Source organism: Agelaius tricolor, unplaced genomic scaffold (genome assembly GCF_023055355.1).
Source record: "Agelaius tricolor isolate 1412-34295 unplaced genomic scaffold, bAgeTri1.0.p SCAF_14, whole genome shotgun sequence".
Lineage (NCBI taxonomy): Eukaryota > Metazoa > Chordata > Aves > Passeriformes > Icteridae > Agelaius > Agelaius tricolor.
In genome coordinates, this window is record NW_027269274.1 from 19,797,398 (window position 1) to 19,823,344 (window position 25,947).

At 55.6% G+C, this 25,947-nt stretch overlaps 1 protein-coding gene across 1 annotated transcript; it reads right to left on the reverse strand.

The window, feature by feature from the left end:
- Positions 1–5,045: 5,045 nt before the first annotated feature.
- LOC139596113 (EF-hand and coiled-coil domain-containing protein 1-like) lies at positions 5,046–16,892 on the reverse strand. Its single transcript, XM_071440151.1, has 4 exons — positions 16,175–16,892; positions 7,007–7,427; positions 6,819–6,926; positions 5,046–5,143 (listed from the first exon to the last, which is right to left on the reverse strand). Exons 1-4 carry the CDS (start codon positions 16,808–16,810, stop codon positions 5,046–5,048), a joined length of 1,263 nt encoding a protein of 420 aa, XP_071296252.1. The 5' UTR covers positions 16,811–16,892.
- Between the last annotated feature and the right edge of the window lie 9,055 nt (positions 16,893–25,947).

The window sequence follows — 25,947 nt, forward strand, 5'->3', positions numbered from 1 at the left end:
ATTGGAGCTTGGTGAAGGTAGGCTATCAGCAACCCTTTCCTAACAGAGTAATCACTGTCCAAGTAATATTACTGCATCATTTCCCTTAAGATCCTCTGAAGTTTGATGGATTCTGGAAATCCTGGCCTCCAAATTTCTGCTCTTGTGCCCATCAGTGGGAGGAATCCATCCTCCTCCCGTGTGCAATGGCAGTGTGTCCTTCCGTGTGCTCTGTGCAGCCACGGAGAAGAGCAGAGAGGGAAGGGGCTGGGCCCAGGGCTGTGCCCCGGGGCTGAGCCTTTCTCAGCTCCTTTGCCAGCCCCAGGGAGCCTGAGCTACTCCTGCTGCCACTGCCAAGCCCTGGCCCTGCCTGGGGCTGGGTTTGGAGCTGCTGGCAGCTCCAGGGAGTCCTTTCTGCCCCGACTGCCCCGCAAGGGGCTCCTTCCCTCCCAGTGTGGGGCCACTGCAGGCACGAGGTCCCCCTGGCTCTGCTCCTGAGTGGAAGGCAGAGCCGAGGGAGTGCCTTGGAGGGCACCAATCACCCAGGTGCCCTCACTTCCACTCAGGCCTGAAGGAGAATCTTCAGCAGTGTCACAGGAGCTGTTCTGTCCTGCCTTTCTTTGCAGATAATCCTGTTGATGAAGATAATCCTGTTGATGAAGATGATCCTGTTGATGAAGATGATCTGGATTCCCAACCCATACCCATTAGTGTGTATCTCGGAGATGGTGAGGGTAGGTCAAGGCCTTTCCCCTGGGAGAGCTGCCAGCTCAGAGCCCAAAGCTGGGCTAGGGGGGCATGGCTGCAGGTGCCAGGACAGAGCCATGCACGTGTGTGCCCTCGGCCTGCGCGATCCCCTCACGGCTCCTGCGGCTCAGTGGTGCCCGTGCAGCTGAGCAGAGATGGCAGAAGCTTCTGTGGCTGTTGAGTTACAGGGGTGTCTGCAGGCAGGACTTTCCCAGGCCCTTTGGTGGATGTTGCACGCAAGCCCAGCTCCCATCGCAGGGGTGAGTAGTGTGTCCCTGCTGACCCCACAGGCTGAGCCCTGCTCTTGTGGCATCCATTCATGGGAAATGGAAATATTTCTCTTAAGGTCCCCTGAGAAAGAAGGAGAAACCTGGAAGAGCTAGTAAGTCCCTGAAGAAATCCCAACATCTGGAACAAAAACGGAGTGATGTGGACAGCCAGCGTGGTGGGTGCATTTCCCTCAGCCTTGTCCTGGGGCTCAGCAGCCGAGGCCTTTGGCTGCACATCTGGACACGCCGTGCCCGGCACAGTGGGAAGGGATCCATGGCAGCCTGGCTGCCCCGCTGCTGCTTCCATGCCCTGCAGGGCTGTTTCCCAGCCTGGCCTGGCTGCAGCTTCTGCCCAGCCTCTGCAGGAAGGCATTGGGCAGCAGCTGACAGGCAGCCCAAACTGCACCACGGGCCTGAGATCCCCTGGGATTTCCCGGTCTCTGGGTAGATGCAGAGAGGCAGCTGTTTGCAGGAGGGAGGGCCCTGGAGCTGGTCCAAACCCAGGGCATTTTCCTTGTCCTTTTCCATGTCTTTGTCAAGTATTGCCTGGAGCAGAAGGGCACAGCCCAGAGGAATTCTGGCATGCAGGCTTAGGGCTTCGGGTACTGAGCAGTCCTGTGCCAAGGGGCAGCAAGGTGCCTGCAGGCCCCAGCTCAGGGGGAAAGAGGAAGCGAGAACGTCCTGGCCGTATCCACCGTGCTGCCAGCTCAGCAGTGCAGCACAGCACGGGCTCACGCTCCCCATTGCTCCCACAGATGCAGCTGGCACCTCAACACGTACTGATAACATCTGGAGAAGAGTTTTCTGCTGGGAAAGAGCTTGTTTGATTAAGTTGATGGCCATTGTGGCTGGTGCAGCACTTTGCGTGGTGATTTGCTGTGCAGGAATCTGGTATTGCTGGAAGAGAAAATGGTTAGTGTTTTGTGATTCTCTACCTGAAACAGCTTCCTTTAAAGGCTGCTCATAGGCAGGGAACATTCCCAGTGAGTCTGCTGTGGATTTGTGGTCAGTCCATGGTTGTGCAAAGAACTCTGCTAAGGGTTCTGCTGCTGCCCAGTGCTTTCATTGGCCTCTTAATTGCTGGGCCTTGTCCTGGGGGGCCTGCTGGGGCTGCAGCCAGTGCTGGCTCCCAATGAGGCTGCCTGGCCCAGAGCAGCGCCAGGGGCACAGGGCAGAGGCACAGCAAGGTGGGGAGGAGAAAGAGCAGGGACGAGATTGCCCTTGGAAGGCAGAGGCGCTCTGGGGCCCGCTCCTGGCCAGGGAGCCTGCCCAGAGCCATCCCCTGCTGGCTGGGGCATTGGGGGACAGATGTGCAGCTGGGCCAAGCTGTGCCAGCAGCTCCAGCCGTGCTGGGGAGCCTTGCCAGCTCTGGGCCCTGCTGTGCACGAGGCTCCCTGTGTGCCACTGGCAGCTGGGGCCTCAGCCACCTCCTCTCTCCACAGGAGCACCTCTGCAGCTTCAGAAGAGGAGCCTAAAAACTCAGACAAAGTGCTCCCTACGAGTTATTCCAGCTGTCCACGTCTGCCCCTATCTGCCCTGCCGTGGCTGCAGCACCGTTACGAGGCCTTCCCAAAACCCACGCCTCCTAAACGAGACCCTCTGCCCCTGAGCCCCCTGGTCCTGTTCCCTGGCCAGGAGTGAAGCTGAGCTGCCCCTGTCTGCCAGGGCAGGGCTTGGCCCACATTTTATTTTTCAATAAAGAAATGGAGTTGTCAACAGCTGTGTCTGGGTGGTAGCAGCAGCAAAGCCCACCCAGCAGCAGCACAGGCTGAGCTCCATGGCCAGGAGCAGCCGTGGATGGCCACGGTGTGGGCAGGCAGGAGCCAGGCAGGGGCTGCTGTGAGCAGCGGCGGGGCCCCGAGGGCTGGGGGAGCCCATGCTGAGCGTGCCTGGGCTGAGGGCACATTTTCTTCCCTGGGGTCATCTGGGCCTGGAGCTCATGAGACACACAGGGATATTTTGGGGTCCCTGCTGAGGGGTGCAGGGATCCCTCATGAAACACAAGGAGTATTGCTGGCCTCTCCTAAGGTGTTCAGGGATCCCTCATGAGCTGTGCAGCGGGGTTACATTTGAGGGGGTGTTTTACTCTTGTCAGCACAGCAAAGGGTCACTCGGTCGAGGTTTTGCAAAGCTGGCAGAAAGCCTCTTGCAAAGCCTTGGGCCTGGTCTGTGGGCACAGTGGGCGGGCGGAGCCCATCCCCTGGGGCCAGGCCGGGCTGCTCAGGCCGGGCCGGGCTGGGCCAGGCTCGGCCCCGGCAGGGAAGGGCCGCGGCCCTGGGCTCTGATGAGGCTGCTGAGCTCCGCCCTGGCCCTGTGCTGCAGCCCAAGACATTTACAGCCAGGGCCGTGCCCTGGCCCACAGGAGGCACCCGGGGCTGCAACTGAGGCCGCGCCCTCTCCCACTCAAAGGGGCTGGCTCTTGCATGAAATGGGCCCTCAGCAAGGAGCTGCTGGGCCTCCTGGCTGTGTCCCTTTGTGCTCCCAGTGCTTCTGGTCTGCTTGGGCTGGGAAACTTGTCCATCATGCCTCTGTGTCTGTTTCCTGTCATTCCAATGCACAGCCCTTTCCCGCTGCTTGGCATTTAAATACTCGGATTATTTTATTGGATAACTTACATCTTGCACTTCATGATGGTATCGGTAATAAATGAAAAGGCCAAATCATGGATAATAACGTTAATTTTTATTTTCGGGACTGAAATATGGTCTCAGCCACAATCAAAGGGACAGCGTCAAGCCCGGTATTGGTGATGGGTGAACCCTGATCCAACCTCTATCGCATGGGATCCCCTCCATTCACGAATGTCATCTCTGTTGGGCAGGTTTTATACAGTTTTTTCCACCTGAGGCAGAGGTTCCTCTATCCTTTCCCTTGCTTCACATATGCATGCAGTCTCCTTTCTCTGTGCAGGGCTGGTCAATGCTTTTTCTGGGAAGTGATGAATGCTGATGCTGGGTTAGGGGTACCTGGATTGCTATCATGTTTGAAGATACTTACCAAGTATTCATCGCTTTTTGGTGTTTTCTGGATAGTCCAGGGAATGGCTCATCTCCATACTAGCAAAATCCTTTCGCTTGCTAATTAGGCTCTCTTCCCTTGCTGCCATCTGGAGTTTCGCAACTTTGTGTAGCAGTCTATACCTTAACTCTCTGTGGTTTTAGGCTTTAAACATTTTGTTACAGACACAATTTTATTCACAACTTTTTTTAAATGTATATTTTATATAAGCATGAATTATCTTATACCACATATTACAATGACATTAAATTGTGCTAATTAGACTGTCCTATCATGAGTTTCTGGAACGCATTTCCAAGCCTTCCAGCTGCAGAACAAGGGGAGCTGTCTCTGGCTTGCATGACAAAGTTGGCAGGTTTTTTGCAATGCCAGCCCTTTAGAAACCACTTTTTGTGTGCATTAACATTCGAGGGGCTGCTTTCAAAGACAGATAAAAAACCCACAAAGAACCAGCAAACCTACCAAACAACATATTAAAAAAAAAGTACTTTTTCTTGCAGCTGGGAGAAGCTGCAGCCAGGCCAGGCTGGGAAACAGCCCTGCAGGGCGTGTCCAGATGTGCAGCCAAAGCCCCCGGCTGCTGAGCCCCAGGACAAGGCTGAGGGAAATGCACCCACCTTGTCCTGCCTGAGGCATTTCCTTCAGTATTTGCTGCATGATTTTGCATGGCTCATGGGGTTTCTTGTTTCCTGTAGCTTTGTTCTTTCCCATTGGAGGAACTTAGAGCAACATGGTTCCATTTCCCATGAATGGAGCCACAAAAGCAGGGCTCAGCCTGTGGAGTCAGCAGGGACACACTACTCACCCCTGTGATGGGAGCTGGGCCTGTATGCAACATCCAACAACGGGCCTGGGAAAGTCCTCCCTGCAGACACTCCTGTAACACAACAGCCACAGAAGCTTCTGTCATCTCTGCTGATCTGCACGGGCGCCACTGAGCCGCAGGAGCATTGAGGGCATCGCGCAGAGCGAGGGCACACACGTGCATGGCTCTGTCCTGGCACCTGCAGCGATGCCAGGATATTGACACTGTTAGGAAAGGCACAAGGAGAACTTGCCTCCAGCATTCTCCAAGAGTTTCAAGCCATCATCCAGCATGGCATCCAGAAAATGCAATTTGCGATCCCAATCTAGAAGGGAGCACATATCAGACCCAGTTCCATGGTGTGCTGGAGTCCCCCTGTACCTCTGGGAACTGGGCATTGAAGGGGGTCGGGTAAGGCCAGGGGAGCCAGATGTCAATGGACAAGGCCAAAGCTGCACAGGGGCCTGGGGAGCTCTGGGCTGGCTCCTGGTCCCCCCATTCTCTTTGTAGGTCCTGTACAACAACCCCGGAGAGGTGCCTGAACCAGCCCAGGTTGCACTGGGGCTCTCTCACTGCCAGAGCTGCAACTCTTTCTAAAGCACTAGGGGAAAAATGCAGCAGGCAGTGCCACAATCATCCCTCCCTTCGTCCTGCCCTCTCTTCCTCCCTTCCTGTCATCCTCTCTCTCTCTATACCTTTTTCTTCTGGATTTGCTCTCCCAACAGAAGAGGACATAGCCAAGGCCTCTCAGGATCCACTGGAGCCTTGCTCTCTCCCTCTGCCCTTTCCCCACCATGGGCACCCCGTGCAGCCGCTCCCAGGTTTCGGGACATGTCTCCCACAGAGGGAGCCCAGCAGGACAGCTCAGTACCCGAGTGCCCTGAGCCTGCTCGGGATAATTCCTCTGGGCTGTGCCCATCTTGTCCAGGCTGTGCCCGCAGTGCCAAGCAACAGAGAGGGCAGCTCAAGCCTCAGCAGGGCTCAGGCCCAGAGGCACAGCAATTACCTCCTGGGACTGGGCCTGGCATCGCCTCCCTTCCTGCAGCAGAGGCTGCCAATGAGCCACTGCTTCCTCTGGGAAATGCTTCCTTCACTGTAGCCTCTACATCCACTTCTGGAGAAAGGAGGAGGCACAGCTGGATCAGGTGGGGCTGTTCCCCAATGGGAAGGCGGCAGCTTCAGGAGGCAATGCTTGACAAAGACACAAACTTGCTGGGTAGGCCAGGGCCCACTTTCATCAAAACACCCGCCCTTACTGATCAGCCTAGAGACTGGGAAATTGCAGGGGATCTCAGGGTGTGCATGGCCTGTGGTGCAGTTTGGGCTGCCTGTCAGCTGCTGCCCAATGCCTTCCTGCAGAGGCTGGGCAGAAGCTGCAGCCAGGCCAGGCTGGGAAACAGCCCTGCAGGGCATGGAAGCAGCAGCGGGGCAGCCAGGCTGCCATGGATCCCTTCCCACTGTGCTGGGCACGGCGTGTCCAGATGTGCAGCCAAAGGCCTCGGCTGCTGAGCCCCAGGACAAGGCTGAGGGAAATGCACCCACCACGCTGGCTGTCCACATCACTCCGTTTTTGTTCCAGATGTTGGGATTCCTTCAGGAACTTACTAGCTCCTCCAGGTTTCTTCTTCCTTCTCAGGGGACCTTAAGAGAAATATTTCCATTTCCCATGAATGGATGCCACAAGAGCAGGGCTCAGCCTGTGGGGTCAGCAGGGACACACTACTCACCCCTGCGATGGGAGCTGGGCTTGCGTGCAACATCCACCAAAGGGCCTGGGAAAGTCCTGCCTGCAGACACTCCTGTAACTCAACAGCCACAGAAGCTTCTGCCATCTCTGCTCAGCTGCACGGGCGCCACTGAGCCGCAGGAGCTGTGAGGGGATCACGCAGGCCAAGGGCACACACGTGCATGGCTCTGTCCTGGCACCTGCAGCCATGCCCCCCTGGCCGAGTTTTGGGCTCTGAGCTGGCAGCTCTCCCAGGGGAAAGGCCTTGACCTACCCTCACCATCTCCGAGATACACACTAATGGGTATGGGTTGGGAATCCAGATCATCTTCATCAACAGGATCATCTTCATCAACAGGATTATCTTCATCATCAGGTTCATCTGCAAAGAAAGGCAGGACAGAACAGCTCCTGTGACACTGCTGAAGATTCTCCTTCAGGCCTGAGTGGTAGTGAGGGCACCTGGGTGATTGGTTCCCTCCAAGGCACTCCCTCGGCTCTGCCTTCCACTCAGTATCTGCAGATGTGGCACCTCCTTAGCTCTCACTTCCAGCTCCCTCACTTTTCCACGACTGTTCAGGACAGCGTGTCTGGCCTCTTCCACCTTCCTCTTCATCTCTGCCTGCTCCCTCTTCAGGTTACAGTTGCAATCTTCCAGGCTGACCAGAGCTTCCTGAGAGCTCTTCAGCTCCTTCTCCAGCTCCTGGCTGAACCTGATGGCTTCTTCAATCTGCCCATCCCTGGAGCTCCGCATGCGCTCCATTTCCTCCAGGACATCTTGGAGGCACTTGGTCTGGGAGTGCTTCTGTGTTAATGGTCTCTTCCTCCCTATGAAGCAGGGTCCTTCTCCTGTATGGCTGGCATGGCTCTTCCGCAGTCCCACCTGTAATGACCAGGAGCACAAAGCAGGGAGAAATTGATGGGTTTTAATGAAGACTCAAAGTGGCTGGATTGTGCTTTGTTGGTTTGGTTTTTTTTCAATCCCATAGAGTTGATCAGCAACTAAAGCTACTTGACCTTTGCCAAATACAGAGAGAAGGAAACAATCTCTGGAAAGTTGTTTTTAATACCTAGCTATGCATTTAATTTTCAAACTACACCCTTCTCATGTTATTGCACAAGTTTCTGTGTAGCTTTCATGTCATTACTATGGGTCTGTATTCAGGAGTCAGACAGTGTGCTGAAAAAGATATTTCCAATGAAGTTGTGTTCAGGGGAAGAGAGCAGGGAGCAGCTGGGGGTGTTCTGGAGCTTTCCTCTTAGTCATTTTCATTCTTCCTTGTAGTAGTAAGGGACAGGCGTTCGGAAGATTTCGGGCTGTGACGGAAAATTACAGGAATCCTTCTGCCCCCCTCCCCATAGATAAGGATCACCCTTAGAATGTAGCCAAACAGGTAGCCCCCCTAACCTATGGATGCCAGTAACTTTCCACTCCATACTAACCCTAGAAAGTATAGCCAAACCCCTGTCTGACGTAGAGAAACCCCTTAGTCCATAAATACCCTTGAGACCCCTCAATAAACGCCTTTAACCATCCACCAAATTGGTGTTAGGGTCCGTTATTGGCCCCGAAGGATCCCAAGGAGGAGATCGCCGTGCTGGACTCTGAAACCAGGTCATCGCGGCCTTCACAAGAAGGCAACATAGTGGTGCCGAAACCCGGGACGACGCAAGTCCGGGCAACGGGGGTACTCCTGGCCAGGGGACAGCATTCACAGCGCCGGAACGACTTTAACGAAGCAGGGGGACGCCCCGGGACCCGCGATTCGTATGGAAGCAATAGCGAAGGTCGTAAGTTTGATACATATGCAATGGGGAATCAAATGTGAACTCAGGAACTTTAATCTCGCTTTAACGAGACTCCTTGACCTTGGGGTCATTGATCGACCCACAGATATATTGCACTCTGAGGTGTGGCAGAAATGCACTGTTGCATTAGCAGAGGACACAAAAGCCACAGGCAGCAGCAAAAGCCTGAAAGCGTGGGGGAAGGCAGAATCAGCCCTACGCAAAGCATTAGAAGAACGGGAGACGTGGAACGCTGCGCGTTCCTGTCTGTTAATCACGCCACAGCTGGGGGAGGGGGCTATAACGCGAAACTCCCCTGGTGGCGACCCGATTGAAAGCGGGGAGACGGGGGGGCCGGGCGCATCCCATCCCCCCCCGAGCCCAGAGCCCCCGGAGCCCCCGGGGGACCCCCTGACCCTTTCGGGGGACCCGCCGCGGCCCAAACCCCCTCCGGAACCCCCTGGAATGCCCGCAGGCCCCTCGCCTATCCCTTCCCCGCCGCTAGCCGACTTAGCGCAAGAAGCGGAGGGACTCGCGCGGTCCTTTTGGGAGGGACTGGCGGCAGAAGCCCGAAATATCGAGAAGGCAAGCGCACGGACGGGTGGCGGAGGGGATCCGCCACCTTTCCCGTTCGAATATGGTGCGGGTGGCCGGGAAGGGGGGTGGAGCCCGTTGGCCCGCGGCGGGAAGAACCCAAACCCAGCAGACACGCATGCGTGGGGGTGCGACAGAGGGCGGGCACTCGCTCGGGAGCCGCGCCCACTGCCGCCACCATATATGGGAGAGATCCCTCCCTGCGGGAGGCAGGGCGAGCCCAGGGGGTGGGAGCGGCACCGCCCCCAAGGGGAGGAGCGGGGCCGTAGCCGAACAAAATGGCAGGGGAGACCGGAAGTTCATTGGCAGTTGACTTCCGACTCTGAAGAGAACCACACCTCCCCAGACCGCTCTGCGGAGCCGACCGAGTCCAGCAGCGACTCGGAAGCAGAGAAAACAGAATCAATGCGGTTTCAGACGAAACCAAATAAAACTTTTAACACAGTCGGGAACCAGCCCCAATACGAAGGCACCGACTGGGGTAAAATCAGCTGACCCCACTTCAGGCAACCGTACACACCCTAACCAGTGTGATGGCCTGCGTCCAATGTGGTCAGTCAGGTCATGTCGCGGCAAACTGCCCCCAGCCAGCGCAGCTTCCCCACGCAACACCCCCGCCCCAGCAGCGCCCCAGAGGGGTCTGCTGGAACTGTGGGAAGAGAGGTCACCTCGTTAGGGACTGTAGATCCCGGCCCCGGGGAAACGGGAGAGGGGGGGGGCGTGCGGGCCATATTCAGCCCCCTCCCGCTATGGATGCAAGACGGCCCATCTATGCCAACCCACAGTGGGGCAGGGGATCTTCATACCCTAGGCTCCCACAGGAGGCAGTCAGTATCGCACCCCCGCCAGCGATACAATGGCAGAGCTATGCAGTACCACCAACCGTACCCTCACACCCACCACCATCACAAGCCACGCAAGCGCTACAGGACCAGCAGGGAACACCCCAGACCGGGACCCCTGGGTGGCCCTGGCCATGAAAATAGGGAAGGAACCCCTGAGGGTGTGGGGGACATGCCGCCTCTATGGCAGTCAGGACCCCCACATTGTAGGACTTCAGTTTTGGGTAGACATGGGATCAGACTGCACGATTCTCCCCCAGTCGCATTGGCCCAGGCATTGGCAGTTTAAGGAAGTCCCTCCAGTGAACGGGGTGGGGGGACAAACCCGGGCGTGGAAAAGCACCCAGCTGGTGGCTATAACACTTCACACAAACAAGGGACCAGAACAGACAGTAGCGATTTACCCCTACATTTTGCAAAACTCTCCGCCACTAATAGGAAGGGACATCCTTGCTATGCTAGGAGTCAAGATTACAAATTTATCATAAGGGCCACTGCTGTACACCCTCAGCTGCCGATCAAATTGACTTGGAAATCGTCAGATCCTATTTAGAGGGAGCAGTGGCCTTTGTCAGAGCCTTGAGCGGCAGCTTTGCTGGAACTGGTCAACCGTGAACTGCAAAAGGGTCACATAGAACCCTCCACCAGCCCATGGAACACCCCTGTGTTTGTAATCCCCAAAAGGTCCGGAGAGGGTTATCATCTCGTCCACGACCTGAGAGAAGTGAACAAGACGATTCGACCCATGGGTCCAGTCCAGACACTGCTACCCATCAATTCAGCTATCCCCGAAGGACAGCCATGCGCAGTACTGGACATCAAAGACTGTTTCTTCTTGATACCCCTGCATCCGGACGACAGAGAACGCTTTGCCTTTTCCGTTGCGTTTCCAAACGGTAATCGGCCTAACCTCCGTTTCCAATGGAGGGTGCTTCCACAGGGCCTAGTGGACAGTCCTGTTATCTGCCAGGTCACCGTGGACAGAGCACTGATGCCAGTCCGACATTCCTACCCTGCCGCAACCATCATCCAATACATGGACGACATCCTAGTCGCTGCACCATCGACGAGCCAGGTAGATCACCTGGTGTCTACAATCACAGAAACCCTCCGGGCCAACGGCTTCGAGATTGCAAGCGCAAAGGTCAAGAGAGGGCCCTGCGTGACCTTCCTGGGAGTGGGAATCACAAGCTCCTACGTGACTCCTCCCAAGGTAAGGATCAACCGGGATATCAGGACACTTCACGATGTGCAATGCCTGGTGGGATCGCTGCAGTGGGTCCGCAACGTCGTCCTGATCCCCCCCGAGGTCATGGACCCTTTATATGACCTCCTGAAGGGACAACACCCCTGGGAACCCAAGGAGCTGACACCGCAAGCGGCGAGCTCCCTCGATTTCATCGATCAGCAGATGTCCACTAGCACGCTGGCCAGGTGGAACCCGGCCATGCCCCTGGACTTATACGTCCACTTCACGCCAAAGGGCGGAGTGGGGGCACTGGCACAAGGGCCTTCCGAAAAGTCCCGGCCGATCCAATGGGTGGTCCTCGGGAGACCTGCTCGTGCATTCTCCCCAGGAATCGAATGCGTCGCTAACCTCATCAGGAAAGGCAGGAAACTCGCCTTGAGACACCTAGGAACTGAGCCGACAAGAATACACCTTCCCTTTCGCAAGCAACCGTCTGCGGAGTCACCCGCAATTTCAGAGCACCTAGCCCTTGCTCTCACCGGCTTCGGAGGAGAAATCTCCTACTCTGCAAAACCACCCTGGACTCGGCTGCTGACCATTGTTGACATAGACATACCGCCAAAGGTCAAGGACCGACCGCAACCAGGACCAACGGTCTTCACGGACGCTTCCTCCACGACTTCTACTGCAACGGCAGTGTGGCAGGCAGGAGAGCAATGGCATTGCATCAAAGCATGTGACCCCACATTGTCAGTGCAGCAACTGGAAGCAGCAGCAGTGGTCTTAGCGTGTGGACTTTTCAAAGATGAGCACCTCAATATAGTAACGGACTCTATATTCGTGGCAAGGCTTTGCCTAGCCATGGCAGGACCAGGTGTGTCAACATCTATAGCAGCCCTAATGCTGGAAGAAGCGCTCTCCTCACGACAGGGCACCGTATCCATCATTCATGCCAACAGCCACGACCCAATCAAAGGTTACTTCCAGACAGGCAACGACAAGGCGGACGCCGCAGCAAAAGGCAGGAAGCTCGTCAGCTCCATCACTGAATCACTCCATATTGGGGCCAAGGCCCTGGCGAAGAGATGCGGGATTTCAACAGCGGACGCAAGACATGTGGTGGCCACCTGTCCTCACTGCCAGAAGTCACCCCTGTGGACCAGTGGAATTAACCCGAGAGGTCTCAAGCCTTCACAAATCTGGCAGTCGGACTTCACCTTGTGTCAACTGCTGAAGCCCCGAGCATGGCTTGCCGTGACGGTGGACACTTTCAGCGGAATGATCGTGGCCACACAGCACCCCAAAACTAACTCTAAAGCCACAATTCAGCACTGGCTGACGGCCATGGCGTGGCTTGGCATCCCCAAACAAATCAAGACTGACAACGGTTCCAACTTCACCTCCAAACCCGTGCAAGAATTCGCCTCCAAATGGGGCATCACATTAGTACAGGGTATCCCGTATAACAGTACCAGGCACAGTACCAGGGTCTGATTCGAGTGGGCGAATCAGACCCTGAAAACCAGGCTGGAGGTGTTGGCAAAAGCTGAGGGCTTTGCCAATTCTATTCCCCCGGGAGATCAGGCACACATACTAGCAACCGCTTTGCTAGCACTGAATCAATTTCCTAGGGGGGATGAAACAAACAGCCCTGTCCAAAAACACTGGGCCACCAGAGCACTGGAGGAAGGCCCGCAGGTTGTAATTAGAAATGAGCTAGGCGAATGGGAACAGGGCTGGAGGTTGATGCTCACGGGACGAGGGTACGCAGCTGTCAAAAAGGACGGCAAAATTAGGTGGTGTCCACTTAGGTCGATCAAGCCCGACCTTCACAGTGGGCAAGACAGGGCTGATGAGAATTGTGAGTTTCTATTTACAGGACATGCTTATGGGTCGTCCCCGGGATGCGTACATTCCCCTTCCGGAGGAAAGTGACAGTCCACCAAGCTGCCGGACAGCGCCCGAGAGACCCGCACGGGTGAGACCCAAGCAACAACGGTGTTTCTGCGTGATTATGCTGTTGGGGCTTGTCGCCAGAGGGCAAGCCAGCCCAGACTACTACCCTCATCAGCCCTTCAGGTGGGTCATGCAACATCTTGCTGGAGACAAGATGCTCAGAGACATCACCACGCCAAACGCCCCGTCCTTCGTGCTTCACGTCACCGACCTGTTTCCAGAACAACCAAAGGTAGACCCCCATTCTTCACACGCCTCACACATGTACCTATCCTACTGGTGCCCAGCCTCAAACCCAGGAAAAAGTTATTGCAATCGCCCAGGGTGGGGACACTGTGGGCACTGGGGCTGTGAAACAATAGTTACAGACGCCAGGCCATCAGGACCTGGGTGGGACCCACAAGAGCCCGACAGATTCCTACAGTTCACCTGGGCACCCGCAGGCTGCAAAACACCCGTCTTCCTTCAGGGAAGTTTCTACCAAAACCAACATAAAGTCCCCAAATTCCGGAAATGCACTCACTACAACATGACAGTTTTGCAGCCAAATCACCCTAGCTGGGCCGTGGGCAAAGCATGGACAGTAGTCCTTCAAGGGTCAGGAAAGTGGGCGAATGTGCGAATTACCAGACTCCCACCGTCAGCACCCAGAGCAGCTGGGCCCAACAAAGTGATCAAAAGCACACAGAAAGGGAGAAACATGACCTACCCCAAAGCTTTGCCCACAAGGGTCACTGACGTCCCGACTGGCGATGAGGAAGCCTTCCAGATAGGCTGCTCAGCCAGGTCAGGCTCGGACCCAATCCTTCGCATGTTAGAAGCTACCTTTCTATCCCTGAATGAATCTAATCCTAACCTAACCGACTCCTGCTGGCTTTGCTACAATGTTAAACCCCCCTTTTACGAAGGAGTCGCTTTAGATACCCCCTTCAGCTATTCCACAGCCGATGCCCCTCGCCAGTGCAGATGGGACACACCCCGCAAAGGAATTACCCTGAGTCAAGTCACAGGTCAGGGCAGATGCTTTGGCAATGCAACCCTAGCTAAGCGGAAAGGCGACGTCTGCACCGAAGTAGTTGAGCCCGACAGGAAAAATAATAAGTGGGTAGTCCCATCCGCATCTGGGATGTGGGTTTGCCAGAGATCTGGAGTGAGTCCCTGCGTGTTTCTTGCCAAATTCGATAACTCTAACGACTTTTGTGTTCAAGTTCTGATCATCCCTAGAGTCCTGTACCACTCAGACGAAGAGGTGTACCACCTTTTCGAAGAAAACAGCCGGCTCCACAAGAGAGAAATATTAACAGGTATAACTATCGCAATGCTGCTTGGCCTAGGAGCGGCTGGAACGGCAACAGGTGTCTCAGCCCTAGCAACTCAACACCAAGGACTGTCCCAGCTGCAGATGACCATCGATGAGGACCTGCAGAGGATCGAGAAATCCATTTCCTTTCTAGAAAAGTCAGTCTCTTCGCTCTCAGAAGTGGTCCTGCAGAACAGGCGAGGACTGGATCTCCTGTTCATGCAGCAAGGGGGCCTGTGTGCTGCCTTGAAAGAGGAATGCTGTTTCTACGCTGATCACACAGGAGTCGTTAGAGACTCCATGGCAGAACTCCGAAACAGACTGGCTCAGAGACAGAAAGACAAGGAAGCTCAACAGGGCTGGTTCGAATCCTGCTTCAATCAATCACCATGGCTAACCACCCTAATTTCTACCCTAATAGGTCCATTGGCAATGCTGCTTTTAGCTATTACCTTCGGGCCATGCCTGCTGAACAAGCTAGTCTCATTTGTTCAGGCCCGCCTAGAACGGGCTAGCATCCTGTTCGTGGGACAGCAACAATTACTGTGAATTCAACAAGGAACACTGCCAGTCACGAGAGACTTGTCTGGCAGAAGCTTACTCAGGTTTCCCAAGACCCTTTTCCCTAGTCAGATCTCAACCTCCTACCTCATTTCAGTGCCTATGTATAGGATTACCTCGTTCATTTGTGAAAGAGGGGGGGGAAGTGTAGTAGTAAGGGACAGGCGTTGGGAAGATTTCGGGCTGTGACGGAAAATTACAGGAATCCTTCTGCCCCCCTCCCCATAGATAAGGATCACCCTTAAAATGTAGCCAAACAGGTAGCCCCCCTAACCTATGGATGCCAGTAACTTTCCACTCCATACTAACCCTAGAAAGTATAGCCAAACCTCTGTCTGATGTAGAGAAACCCCTTAGTCCATAAATACTCTTGAGACCCCTCAATAAACGCCTTTAACCGTCCACCAAATTGGTGTTAGGGTCCGTTATTGGCCCCGAAGGATCCCAAGGAGGAGATCGCCGTGCTGGACTCTGAAACCAGGTCATCGTGGCCTTCGCAAGAAGGCAACACTTCCTGGGACCTTTGAGTGGTGACTTTGTGTTTGCTGCTGATTTCCTTTGCCTTTTTTAGATGAAAATGGTAAAAGTGTCTCTGACCTGCCTTGCTGGACATTGTGAAGACAACAGTCATCTACTGCAGGTGGAAGTGTCACAGGTGGAGCAGAGTTCTGGGAGTGCTGTGTTAGTATCAAATCACACCTGGTGAGCCCTGCCAGCACAATGGGTCCATGCTGCCCTTCCCTGCTCTGCCTGTTCCAAGCTATTTCATGCCAGAGGAATTGAACTGCTGTTAAGTGTGTATGTGAGTCACTCGAGCCAGTACGGCAGAACCAGCAGAATCCAGCCCTGGAATTAATGGGGCTGTGCAGAGGAGCCCCAGACTATTCATCAGCCTGCCTGCAGAACTGGCTCCAACTCTGAACTCTCGTGACCACACTCTGAGGAAAACATCCTTCTAATATTTCCTATAGGCACTTCTGACTGAGACACTGCTTGTGCTTGTGCAGGTGGCAATCCAAAAGTTCTTTCTCACTTCAGGAAAAACCCTGCACTGGTGCACATCCAGCATGTGGTATCAGCACATGCTGACTGCACATGCAGTAGAAGCAGCAGCATTGTACGCGTGGGTTTGTTAAGGTGAACTCCCCGACACTTTTAACAAGAATGCTCATCACAGCTATATTTAATGGTAGACCGGTGCCATACATTTCTCCTTAAAGCCTCCCTGTAACTAAGCTTTGCTAAAAAGTTAATGCCGAGGATGAAGGAGCAGCTTCGGTCTCAGTCTGGCAGTGGAGGGGTTACAAACACAGACTCTCCGGGAGCAGCATCTCTCCTGAAGCACTCGGGGCAGCCGAGCCGCCCCCGGGATGCCGGTGCAGAGGCCGGCCCGGACTCACCTGCAGCGCCAGGCACCGCGCATCGCTGCTCTGCAGGGCGGCGCGCATGTCCTCCACCAGCTCCCGCAGGCTGCCGTTCTCCTCCTCCAGCGTGGCGATGCGGTCCTCGGCCCGCTCCAGCGCCACGATCTCCTCGCAGCACTCTCGGGAGCAGGGCCCCGGCGGCCGCCGCTTGACGCTGCCCGCGGCTCCGCGGCCGGCGGGGTCGGTGCGGCGGCGGCGTCGGGGGCTGCGCAGGCGGATCTGGGTCTCGATGTGCTCGCTCTCCCGGCCCAGCGGCAGCCGCGGCCCCGCGCGGGTGCTGAAGTGGCCGCAGAGCCGCGCGTGGAACTGGCGGAAGGTGAGCTCGGCCGAGAGCCCGTCCCACAGCCCCGCGCACTCCTCGGGCTCCGCCGCCTCCTCCAGCCCCAGCACCTGGCACAGCGTGCGGAAGTCCTCACCGGGGATGCGGCCCGAACCGTTGCAGTCCAAGTGGTGGAAGATCTCCTGCAGGTACTGGTCCAGGCCGGTGGCCAGCACGACGATCTCGTTCTCCACGCCGCGGTCCAGCCTGTAGTGGTAGGCGAGGGCGCTGACCAGCCACTGCGTGCGCCGGGCCGGCCGCCCGTAGGGGTCCCAGCCCTCAGCCGGCTCCATCGCGCCCGCCTGGCCCGCGGCGCTGCCCGAGCATCCTGAGCTCCCGCCCGGCCGAGCGCTCGGCCCCGGCCTGCGGCGGGGCGGGACGGGCGGGGCGGGGCCGCCGCCGCTCCAGCGCCGCTCGCCAAGCGCCCGGCTCGCCCCGCAGCGGAGCCGCGTCCGCCTTTGTCCCGCACGAAAAGGGATTCCGGCAAAGCGGCCGGGTGCCACCCTGCTCCGTTGGTCTGCCAAGCCTGCGCCCCAAGTGTGTTTCTCATTTCTTAACTCATTTCTCCCTTCCGCTTTCTCTTTAGCACAAGCAACACAATAACATCGTACAATCCACTTTGACAAGTCAGGCTTGTGAACCGAGTCCGTGCCTCCACTAAATTAAAACCCCAATGTGCGTGAAAGCCGACCTTCTGTTCGTTCAGACCTGCTCACCTCTGCAGATGAGGTGACTTTATGGTCTTGCTGGGTGGGTTTTAAGAGGTCTGGGATAGAGGTGAGTAAGCGTTAAACTCGTTCACATGAGCTGCCCAAAGCAGTGACTTTAGTCTCTCTTTGGCTGGGGAGTAGGACCGGCGTTGCTGAACGCAGGCAGCAGCACCGAGCAGGGCTCCTCCACCAGCAGGGACATGCCACAAGCCAGGAGGGGACCGTGGCACCAGAGGGGACCGTAGCACCAGCCGTGTCCAAGGGCTGAACAGGGTGGCAAAGTCAGGTGCTGCTAACAGGCTGCATTGAGAGCCCAGGCAAGGCGTGGTGAGCAGCCACCAGTTTGGGAGCCATCCAAGGAGTCCTGTCAAGAGCAAATTGTTCTAATGTTCTCTCTAGGACAAAAAAGGAGCAAATCCAACTGATAGGTGAGGAAAGAGAATTCCAGTTGATTTAAAGCGCTGCTCAGTTCAGGGTTGCCTTTCTTTTGAGTGCACTGATGCTAAGAACTATTTTCTCACATATGGTGGGGTTTCTCTGCAAACAGGCTTTGATGAGAAATTTCTGATGAGCACATTTGCTTTTGCTCTTTAAGAGAAGTCAAGAACATGAGTAGCTTTGTTGAGGAATGGAGAATTGTTTGTAGCTCAGCAGAGCAGGTGCCCAAGCTGTTGGTGGGCCAAGCCCTGCGTGGCTGGCCCAGTTGCAGTCCTAGCTGGACCAGGGCGGCGGGCTCGGGAGGGGAGCAGGTGGGGGGATCTCGGAAGGCTTCCGCTTCACGGCCGGGCTGGGGAGCCGTGGGGGAGGCACGGAGGGCTGGTGCTCTGCTTTCTTGGGCAACTGCTGCTGTCGAGGCCTCGCGTGAGAGCTGTCAAAGCCGACGGTCTCTGGGCTCTCTGGGGGTGAGGGAGAGGCACGCCTTCTTGGCCGGGATGCTGGAGCGGCAGCAGCGCGACTGTGGAGAGAGGAGGTGGCTGAGGCCCGAGCTGGCAGTGGCACACAGGGAGCCTCGTGCACAGCAGGGCCCAGAGCTGGCAAGGCTCCCCAGCACGGCTGGAGCTGCTGGCGCAGCTTGGCCCAGCTGCACATCTCTCCCTCAAGGCCCTGGCCAGCAGGGGCTCTGGGCAGGCTCCCTGGCCAGGAGCGGGCCCCAGAGCGCCGCTGCCTTCCAAGGGCAATCTCGTCCCTGCTCTTTCTCCTCCCAACCTTGCTGTGCCTCTGCCCTGTGCCCCTGGGGTTGCTCTGGGCCAGGCAGCCTCATTGGGAGCCAGCACTGGCTGCAGCCCCAGCAGGTCCTCCAGGACAAGGCCCAGCAATTAAGAGGCCAATGAAAGCTCTGGGCAGCAGCAGAACCCTTAGCAGAGTTCTTTGGACAACCATGGACTGACCACAAATCCATAACAGACTCACTGTTCTCTGAATGTTGTCTGACTAAGTGCAACCTTTAAAGAAGCTGGACTATAGAGATCAGCAACAACTTACCGTTTCTTTCCCTTCCACCACTGGAACCCAACAAAGCACAGCACCCTGGCAATGGGCACAGTGAACAGCGTCACTACCGTGCCTATCATGCAGGACCTGCGCACATCCTGGGGGCAGATAATTCTTGGGGTGTTCCGTGGGTTCTGGGCGTTTGTGTCTTACTTGCCAAGCACTTCTGTGGGAGCAAAGGGGAGTGTGAGCCCGTGCTGTGCTGCACTGCTGAGCTGGCAGCATGGTGCATGCGGGCAGGACGTTCTCCCTTTCCCCCAGAGCTGGGGCCTGCAGGCACCTTGCCGCCCCTTGGCACAGGCTGTGCCACCCAACAAAGCCCAGCAGGCCGGGAGGGGAGCCCGGGGGCAGTGCAGCTGCTTGGGCAGTCGCTGCTTGGAGGGACATGGACCAAACCCATCCCTGAGCAGCCACTGCCAGCCCTGGCCCTCCCTGCCCCATGACAGCTCCCCCAGCCCCAGGGGACAGAGTCAGGCCCTGTCAGGACCCAGTGCAGCCCCTGCCCAGTCGGGAGCCAAGGCTGCCTCTGGCCCTGGGCTCGCGGCAGGGCTCCTGCTCGGGGCTGCTCCTGTGCCTTGGGCCTCTGGGCACTCAGGGCCGGCTCTGGAGCAGCTGCAGCGGGAGGGACGTTGGTGCACAAGTCCCCTTTCCCCGGGGCTGTGAACGAGCTCCAGAGGCCTCCAAGCCTCCAGAGGCACCTCCAGCTTTGGCTGCTGCTGTGCCATGCAAGGGCAGGCCCTGGGGGAAGAGCTGCTGCCACACAGCCCTGCCAAGGGATGAGAATGGCACAGCAATTGCCTCCTGTACCTGTGCCCATGTCTGGCATCTCTGGCTTTCCTGCATCAGAGTCTGGCCCAAAGCCATTGCTTCCTATAGGATATGGCCCCATCTGCATGGATTTTTGCTCCATCGCTTGAGAAAGGAAAAAGGACAAATGGATCAAATGGAACCATTCCAAGAGGTGGCAACTTAAGAGACAATACTTGTCAAGTCATGGATAAGGATCAGGAAAATGGCCAGGCTACTGGGGGTGGGCCAGGGCCCTCCCTCACCGAAAAAGCCCCTACACCTGATCTGCCTGGAGACTGGGAAATTGCAGGTGATCTCAGGGTGTGCATGGCCTGTGGTGCAGTTTGGGCTGCCTGTCAGCAGATGCCGAATGCCTTCCTGCAGAGGCTGGGGAGAAGCTGCAGCCAGGCCAGGCTGGGAAACGGCCCTGCAGGGCGTGGAAGCAGCAGCGGGGCAGCCAGGCTGCCATGGATCCCTTCCCGCTGTGCCAGGCACGGCATGTCCAGATGTGCAGCCAAAGCCCGCAGCTGCTGAGCCCCAGGATAAGGCTGAGGGAAATGCACCCACCACGGCGCCTCTCCAGGTCACTCAGCATCTGGTCCAGATGTTTGTCTGCCTCCAAGGATTTCTTGTGTCCTCTGTCTTGGTTGTTCCATCTAAGAGGACCTGAATGGAAAGTTCAATTTCTCCTTCAGGCCTGAGTGGCAGTGAGGGCACCTGGGTGATTGGTTCCCTCCAAGGCACTCCCTCGGCTGTGCCTTCCACTCAGGAGCAGGGCCAGGGGGACCTCGTGCCTGCAGTGGCCCCACACTGGGATGGAAGGAGCCCCTTGTGGGGCAGTCGGGGCAGAAAGGACTCCCTGGAGCTGCCAGCAGCTCCAAACCCAGCCCCAGGCAGGGCCCGGGTTTGGCAGTGGCAGCTGGAGCAGCTCAGGCTCCCTGGGGCTGGCAAAGGAGCTGAGAAAGGCTCAGCCCCGGGGCACAGCCCTGGGCCCAGCCCCTTCCCTCTCTGCTCTTCTCCGTGGCTGCACAGAGCACATGGAAGGAGACACTGCCATTGCCCATGGGAGGATGATGGACAGCTAAATGCTCCTTCCTCCCACTGACAGCGACCCTGTGGGATCAACGAAGGGAGCAGGGCAAGAAATCCAGATTCTTTAAACCCTAAGATTATGTTAAGGGAAAGGGCTCATGAGTGAGCCCTTGCCACATGGACACTGATTATTTTTGCAGGAAAGACACACAGAGAACTTGCCTCCACCATGCCCTAGATTCTTCATACTGTCATTCACCAGCTTTTCCATATAAGCCATGTCATGGTCCCAGTCTAGAAGAGAGCAAAGATCAGAACTTTTCCATGGTGTGCTGGGATCCCCCTCTGCCTATGGGAACTGGGCACTGCACAGGGGCCTGGGTAAGGCCGTGGGAGCCAGATGTGAATGGACAAGGCCAAACTGCACAGGAGCCTGGGGAGCTCTGGGCTGGCTCCTGGTCACTCTCCACCCTCTTTGCAGGCCCTGTGACACATCCCTGGAGAGCCCCCTGGGCTGCCCAGGGCCCATGGAGGCTCTCTCCCTCCCCCAGAGGAAACTCTCCCTAAAGGCCTGGGGAAAACCATCCCCAGCGCTTCCCGGGGAGCAGGGAGCGCTGTCCCGGCAAAGGGGAGCCAGGCTGCCGGCTCACCTGCTCGCTGCGCTTGCAGCAGAGCAGCCTGGGCAGCCCTGGCAGGCAGGGCCACGGCCAGGAGGAGCAGGAGGAAGAGGCGCAGAGCAAGGGCCATGGTGCCTTGCCCTCTGCCAGTCCCGCAGCTCTTGCTGCCACTGCTGTCCTGCCACCGCTGTCCCAATGTCAGTACGTGGACATCCATCCCTACAGACATTCAAGCTCATGCTCTGAGCAGCGTGACCTACTTAAAGGTGTCCCTGCTCACTGCAGGGCATTGGACTAGATGGCCTTTAAATGTCCCTTCCAAGCCAAGCTATTCTGTGCTCCTGTGCAGAATCAAAGCAGTGCTGGATTAGTGCTGGGGTGATGATGTGGCACCTGTATTTTGGTAGTTGTGTCATTTAGCAATTGGCCACAAGAGGATTCAATGGCTGGGCAGTGAAATCTGGAAATAACAGACAGTGTGCTCTTGAAGAAAGAGGAGAGAAACACAGCTTACAGTTCAGATAAATGTCAGCATTTGGCTGCCCATTCCTGGTTAAGAAATGAAGGAATGTCCTGAAGATCCCTTCATGTGGGTGCATTATTGGCTGTATCAGTACTTGTGTTCTGTAAAACAGGTAAGTTGTTAATGCTTCTTGCCCCATTTATCACCGGATGAAACCCAAATACTGCATTGCTCCTTGTCTACTTTCTTCCAAGTCAAGGCAAATTTTGTTCATGATTGAATGGGACATATTCATGTGTTCACAGGCAAATTCTTCTTGCCATTCACACAGTGGCAAGATTGCTTTGTGGATTTGCTCTAAAAGGACTGGAATTAAGGCCTACCTCTCACTAGAATTAAAGCTGATGTATTGAGAGGCAAAGTTTTGCGTAATTTGTCCGGGTGTCTGGCACTGTAGAGAGTTGTTCTGGAATTAAATGACACTTGAAGAGACACATGTAGTCTACCATACTTCTGTCATACTAGAAGTGAAAAAACAGCATTTGAAACATGATTTTATCCTTTCTTCCTCCTCCTCCTCCCAGGAATTTCAATGTCTGAGGTCTTAGCTCTTCAGCTGCCTCACAAACATTGTTTTAATTCAGACAGGCATCCATGCCTTGAGCCACAAATCAGGACTGTGGCTGTGAAGCTTGAAGCAATGTAGGTTTATAGCACTAAAAGTAATAATCCATTCCCAGGTTAAGCCAAGCAATTCCCAAGTAACTCTACCTATCCTCAGGGATGTTTCAAAAAGGATCATTGTAAAAGCTGGGAAGGGGGAGAAAGAGTGTCATCAAAATTAAAAAGACAGCTTTCTGAGATCTTTCTATTCCTATAAAAAGAGATTCAAAATTGTTCATATATGGAACATTCACTAGGAAGTGAATGACAGATTGTTGAAGTAATTGGTGAACAAAAAACCATAAATAAAAACCAGTTTACATGTAGATAATAAGTAAACCATCATGCTAAGAAAAAAACCAGACCTGCCAATACTAAAACAAATATGGCTGTTTCATCTGTCTCAATACAAAAAAAAAAAAGACTCAAAAGAATCAGAGGTCATTAGGACAATTAGTATATACAGGAAATTCCAGGCATAGGGAAAAAATGGAGGAAACTGCAGTGTGCAATTCACAGAGGAAACCTGGAATTTACTGGTGGATTTGTTGCAAAATTTCTGAGAGCAGACTGGAAAAGCGTAGGGGCTGCTCAGCCCATGTGTGGGCATTTACAGCAGTGTGAGGGATGTTTCTGGGACCAACTGCAGGGAAGAAGAGCATCACACAATCACTGGGACAATGTCTTTGCTGGCTGTAGACTTTTTGTCAGTCAGTTCCCTGGGGCTGGGGGAGCTGTCACGGGGCAGGGAGGGCCAGGGCTGGCAGTGGCTGCTCAGGGATGGGTTTGGCCCGTGTCCCTCCAAGCAGCGACTGCCCAAGCAGCTGCGCTGCCCCCGGGCTCCCCTCCCGGCCTGCTGGGCTTTGTTGGGTTGCACAGCCTGTGCCCAGGGGCGGCAAGGTGCCTGCAGGCCCCAGCTCTGGGGGAAAGGGAGAACGTCCTGCCCGCATGCACCGTGCTGCCAGCTCAGCAGTGCAGCACAGCACGGGCTCACGCTCCCCATTGCTCCCACTGGTGCAGCTGGAACCACAGCACATGCTCCTGATTCCCAGAAGGGGTGCGAAAAATGGCAATCACATGGTTTTAATATTTTAAAAGTTTATTAGTAATACAATGGTTGTAAAAATAGCAATGTCATTAGAATGATAAAAATTTTGGACAATTTGGATTAGGAGAGTAGGAGACAATAGAAATAAAGAGTTACAGACATCTGGGTACCTATTTTCTGGGCAGCATAAGCCCTAAAAAAGAACACATGTTAACGGAGGATTAACCCTTAAAAACAATAACCTGTTGCATATTCATACATCTCATTTATGATGCATAAATTCAAACTCAGGATTCTGTCTGGTCATCGTCAACTTCTCCCTCTTAATCCTAACCGGCTTCGTCAGGGCTGATCAAGGCAGGAAGAAGTTAGTTTCTTCTGATAGGAGAGCAATAAATTCCTCCTCTGTGAAAGATTTTGGTGTCCTGTGGCTACTATATTTGCAAAAAGCCAATCATAAAATATGCATTTTTCAGAGGAGCTCACAATGGGTTGCTGTTGGGGAACACTCTGTTTGCTTGTGATAAGGGCAAGTTTGGCCTTCTACTGATGCCAGGAAAGGATTTGGAAGTGCTCAAAAGAGCCCTGACTGCGAGCTTCCCTGTTGCATTGCATGTTTTTGACTGTGTTTTGGTCCTAATAGTCAGTTTGATAACTCCCCCTTATTTGGTATTGTTATAGCATATTTTATTAGCAATGGGTTGCTCCTATTCCCCCTGTGTTGTTGGTTTTGCCCTAGTTGTCCATCTCCCCAAAGAGCTGCCCATTTGTTCCCTGTTCTGCCTCCCATTGAATGTCAATCCCTCCCCACACCTGCCCCTTTCTCTAGAAACTTCCCTATCCATTTGGTATCCTTTGTAACCCTATTGGATTGTTTAAGTTGACCTCCTCCCCTGTAATCCTCTATTGGTTTAAACATTGTATTCCCCGCCTTGTGTTCCACCCTCAGTTTGTCCCAATTGGCTAAAGATTGTATCCTCCCCAGGGACTTCTTCAGTTTAGGAATCGGTGTATGCCTTTAATTCAGTGTCTTTGTGTCGCTGACTCTGCAGGGACTAAACCTACAGAATACGTCTCCCTGTTCCTTGTCCCTACCCCCAAGGCAGTCCACCCGTGCTGTAAAGCAGCTGTGCCCTACAGCCCCGGGGAAAGGGGACTCATGCACCAACGTCCCTCCCGCTGCAGCTGCTCCGGAGCCGGCCCGGAGTGCCCAGAGGCCCAAGGCACAGGAGCAGCCCCGAGCAGGAGCCCTGCCGCGAGCCCAGGGCGAGAGGCAGCCTTGGCTCCCGACTGGGCAGGGGCTGCACTGGGTCCTGACAGGGCCTGACTCTGTCCCCTGGGGCTGGGGGAGCTGTCATGGGGCAGGGAGGGCCAGGGCTGGCAGTGGCTGCTCAGGGATGGGTTTGGTCCATGTCCCTCCAAGCAGCGACTGCCCAAGCAGCTGCACTGCCCCCGGGCTCCCCTCCCGGCCTGCTGGGCTTTGTTGGGTGGCACAGCCTGTGCCAAGGGGCGGCAAGGTGCCTGCAGGCCCCAGCTCTGGGGGAAAGGGAGAACGTCCTGCCCGCATGCACCGTGCTGCCAGCTCAGCAGTGCAGCACAGCATGGGCTCACGCTCCCCTTTGCTCCCACAGACGTTGTCACTGAAGCAGGAATATATGCCCCAGATCCAGTGCGCCTCCCAAGAATTCTCTGCCCCCAGGATGCGTGCAGGAAGTGTATGATAGGCACAGTGGTGATAGTGTTCACTGTGCCACTTGTGCTGATAGGCTGCTATCTTGGCATTCGCAAGCTGTATGAGATCAGACGGTCAGTTGCTGATTTTTCTCCACACTTTTCTTATAACTTGATCCATAGCATTGGTAGCCTGACTCGTAATCATGCTGCTGTGGAGTTGTGGCCAGTCCATGGTTGTTCAAAGAACCCTCTGCTGAGGGTTCTGCTGCTGCCCAGAGCTTTCATTAGCCTCTTAATTGCTGGGCCTTGTCCTGGGGGGCCCGCTGGGGCTGCAGCCAGTGCTGGCTCCCAATGAGACTGCCTGGCCCAGAGCAGCGCAGGGGGCACAGGGCAGAGGCACAGCAAGGTTGGGAGGAGAAAGAACAGGGACGAGATTGCCCTTGAAAGGCAGAGGCGCTCTGGGGCCCGCTCCTGGCCAGGGAGCCTGCCCAGAGCCATCCCCTGCTGGCCAGGGCCTTGAGGGGCAGCTGTGCAGCTGGGCCAAGCTGTGCCAGCAGCTCCAGCCGTGCTGGGGAGCCTTGCCAGCTCTGTGCCCTGCTGTGCATGAGGATCCCTGTGTGTCACTGGCAGCTGGGGCCTCAGCCACCTCCTCTCTCCACAGTCACGCTGCTGCACCTCTGGAAAGCAGCTGAAGGACAGTGGCAGGAGCTCACACCCAGATAACTTGAACAGCTCCTCGAGCAGTGATGAGAACCTGGGTAGCTCCATCAGAAGCCCTCAGAGGACAACCACAGAACAGCTGCCATCTAGGAGGAAACAGCCTGTGGAAATCCCAGTGACACCTCCGCTCCCTGCAGGAATCCCTGAGCCTCCTCCGCTCCTCAGTGAGATCTTCAATATGACTCCACCCCCTCCCAGTCCATCCTAACCTGTGCCACGACCC

Coding starts and splice junctions, on each gene's coding strand:
- LOC139596113 (XM_071440151.1), bottom strand. CDS start 16,810: ATGGAGCCGGCTGAGGGCTGGGACCCCTACGGGCGGCCGGCCCGGCGC. Junction 7,428..16,174: donor CGCGGTGCCTGGCGCTGCAG/GTGAGTCCGGGC, acceptor TGGTCATTACAG/GTGGGACTGCGGAAGAGCCA. Junction 6,927..7,006: donor GGAGGGAACCAATCACCCAG/GTGCCCTCACTA, acceptor CTTTCTTTGCAG/ATGAACCTGATGATGAAGAT.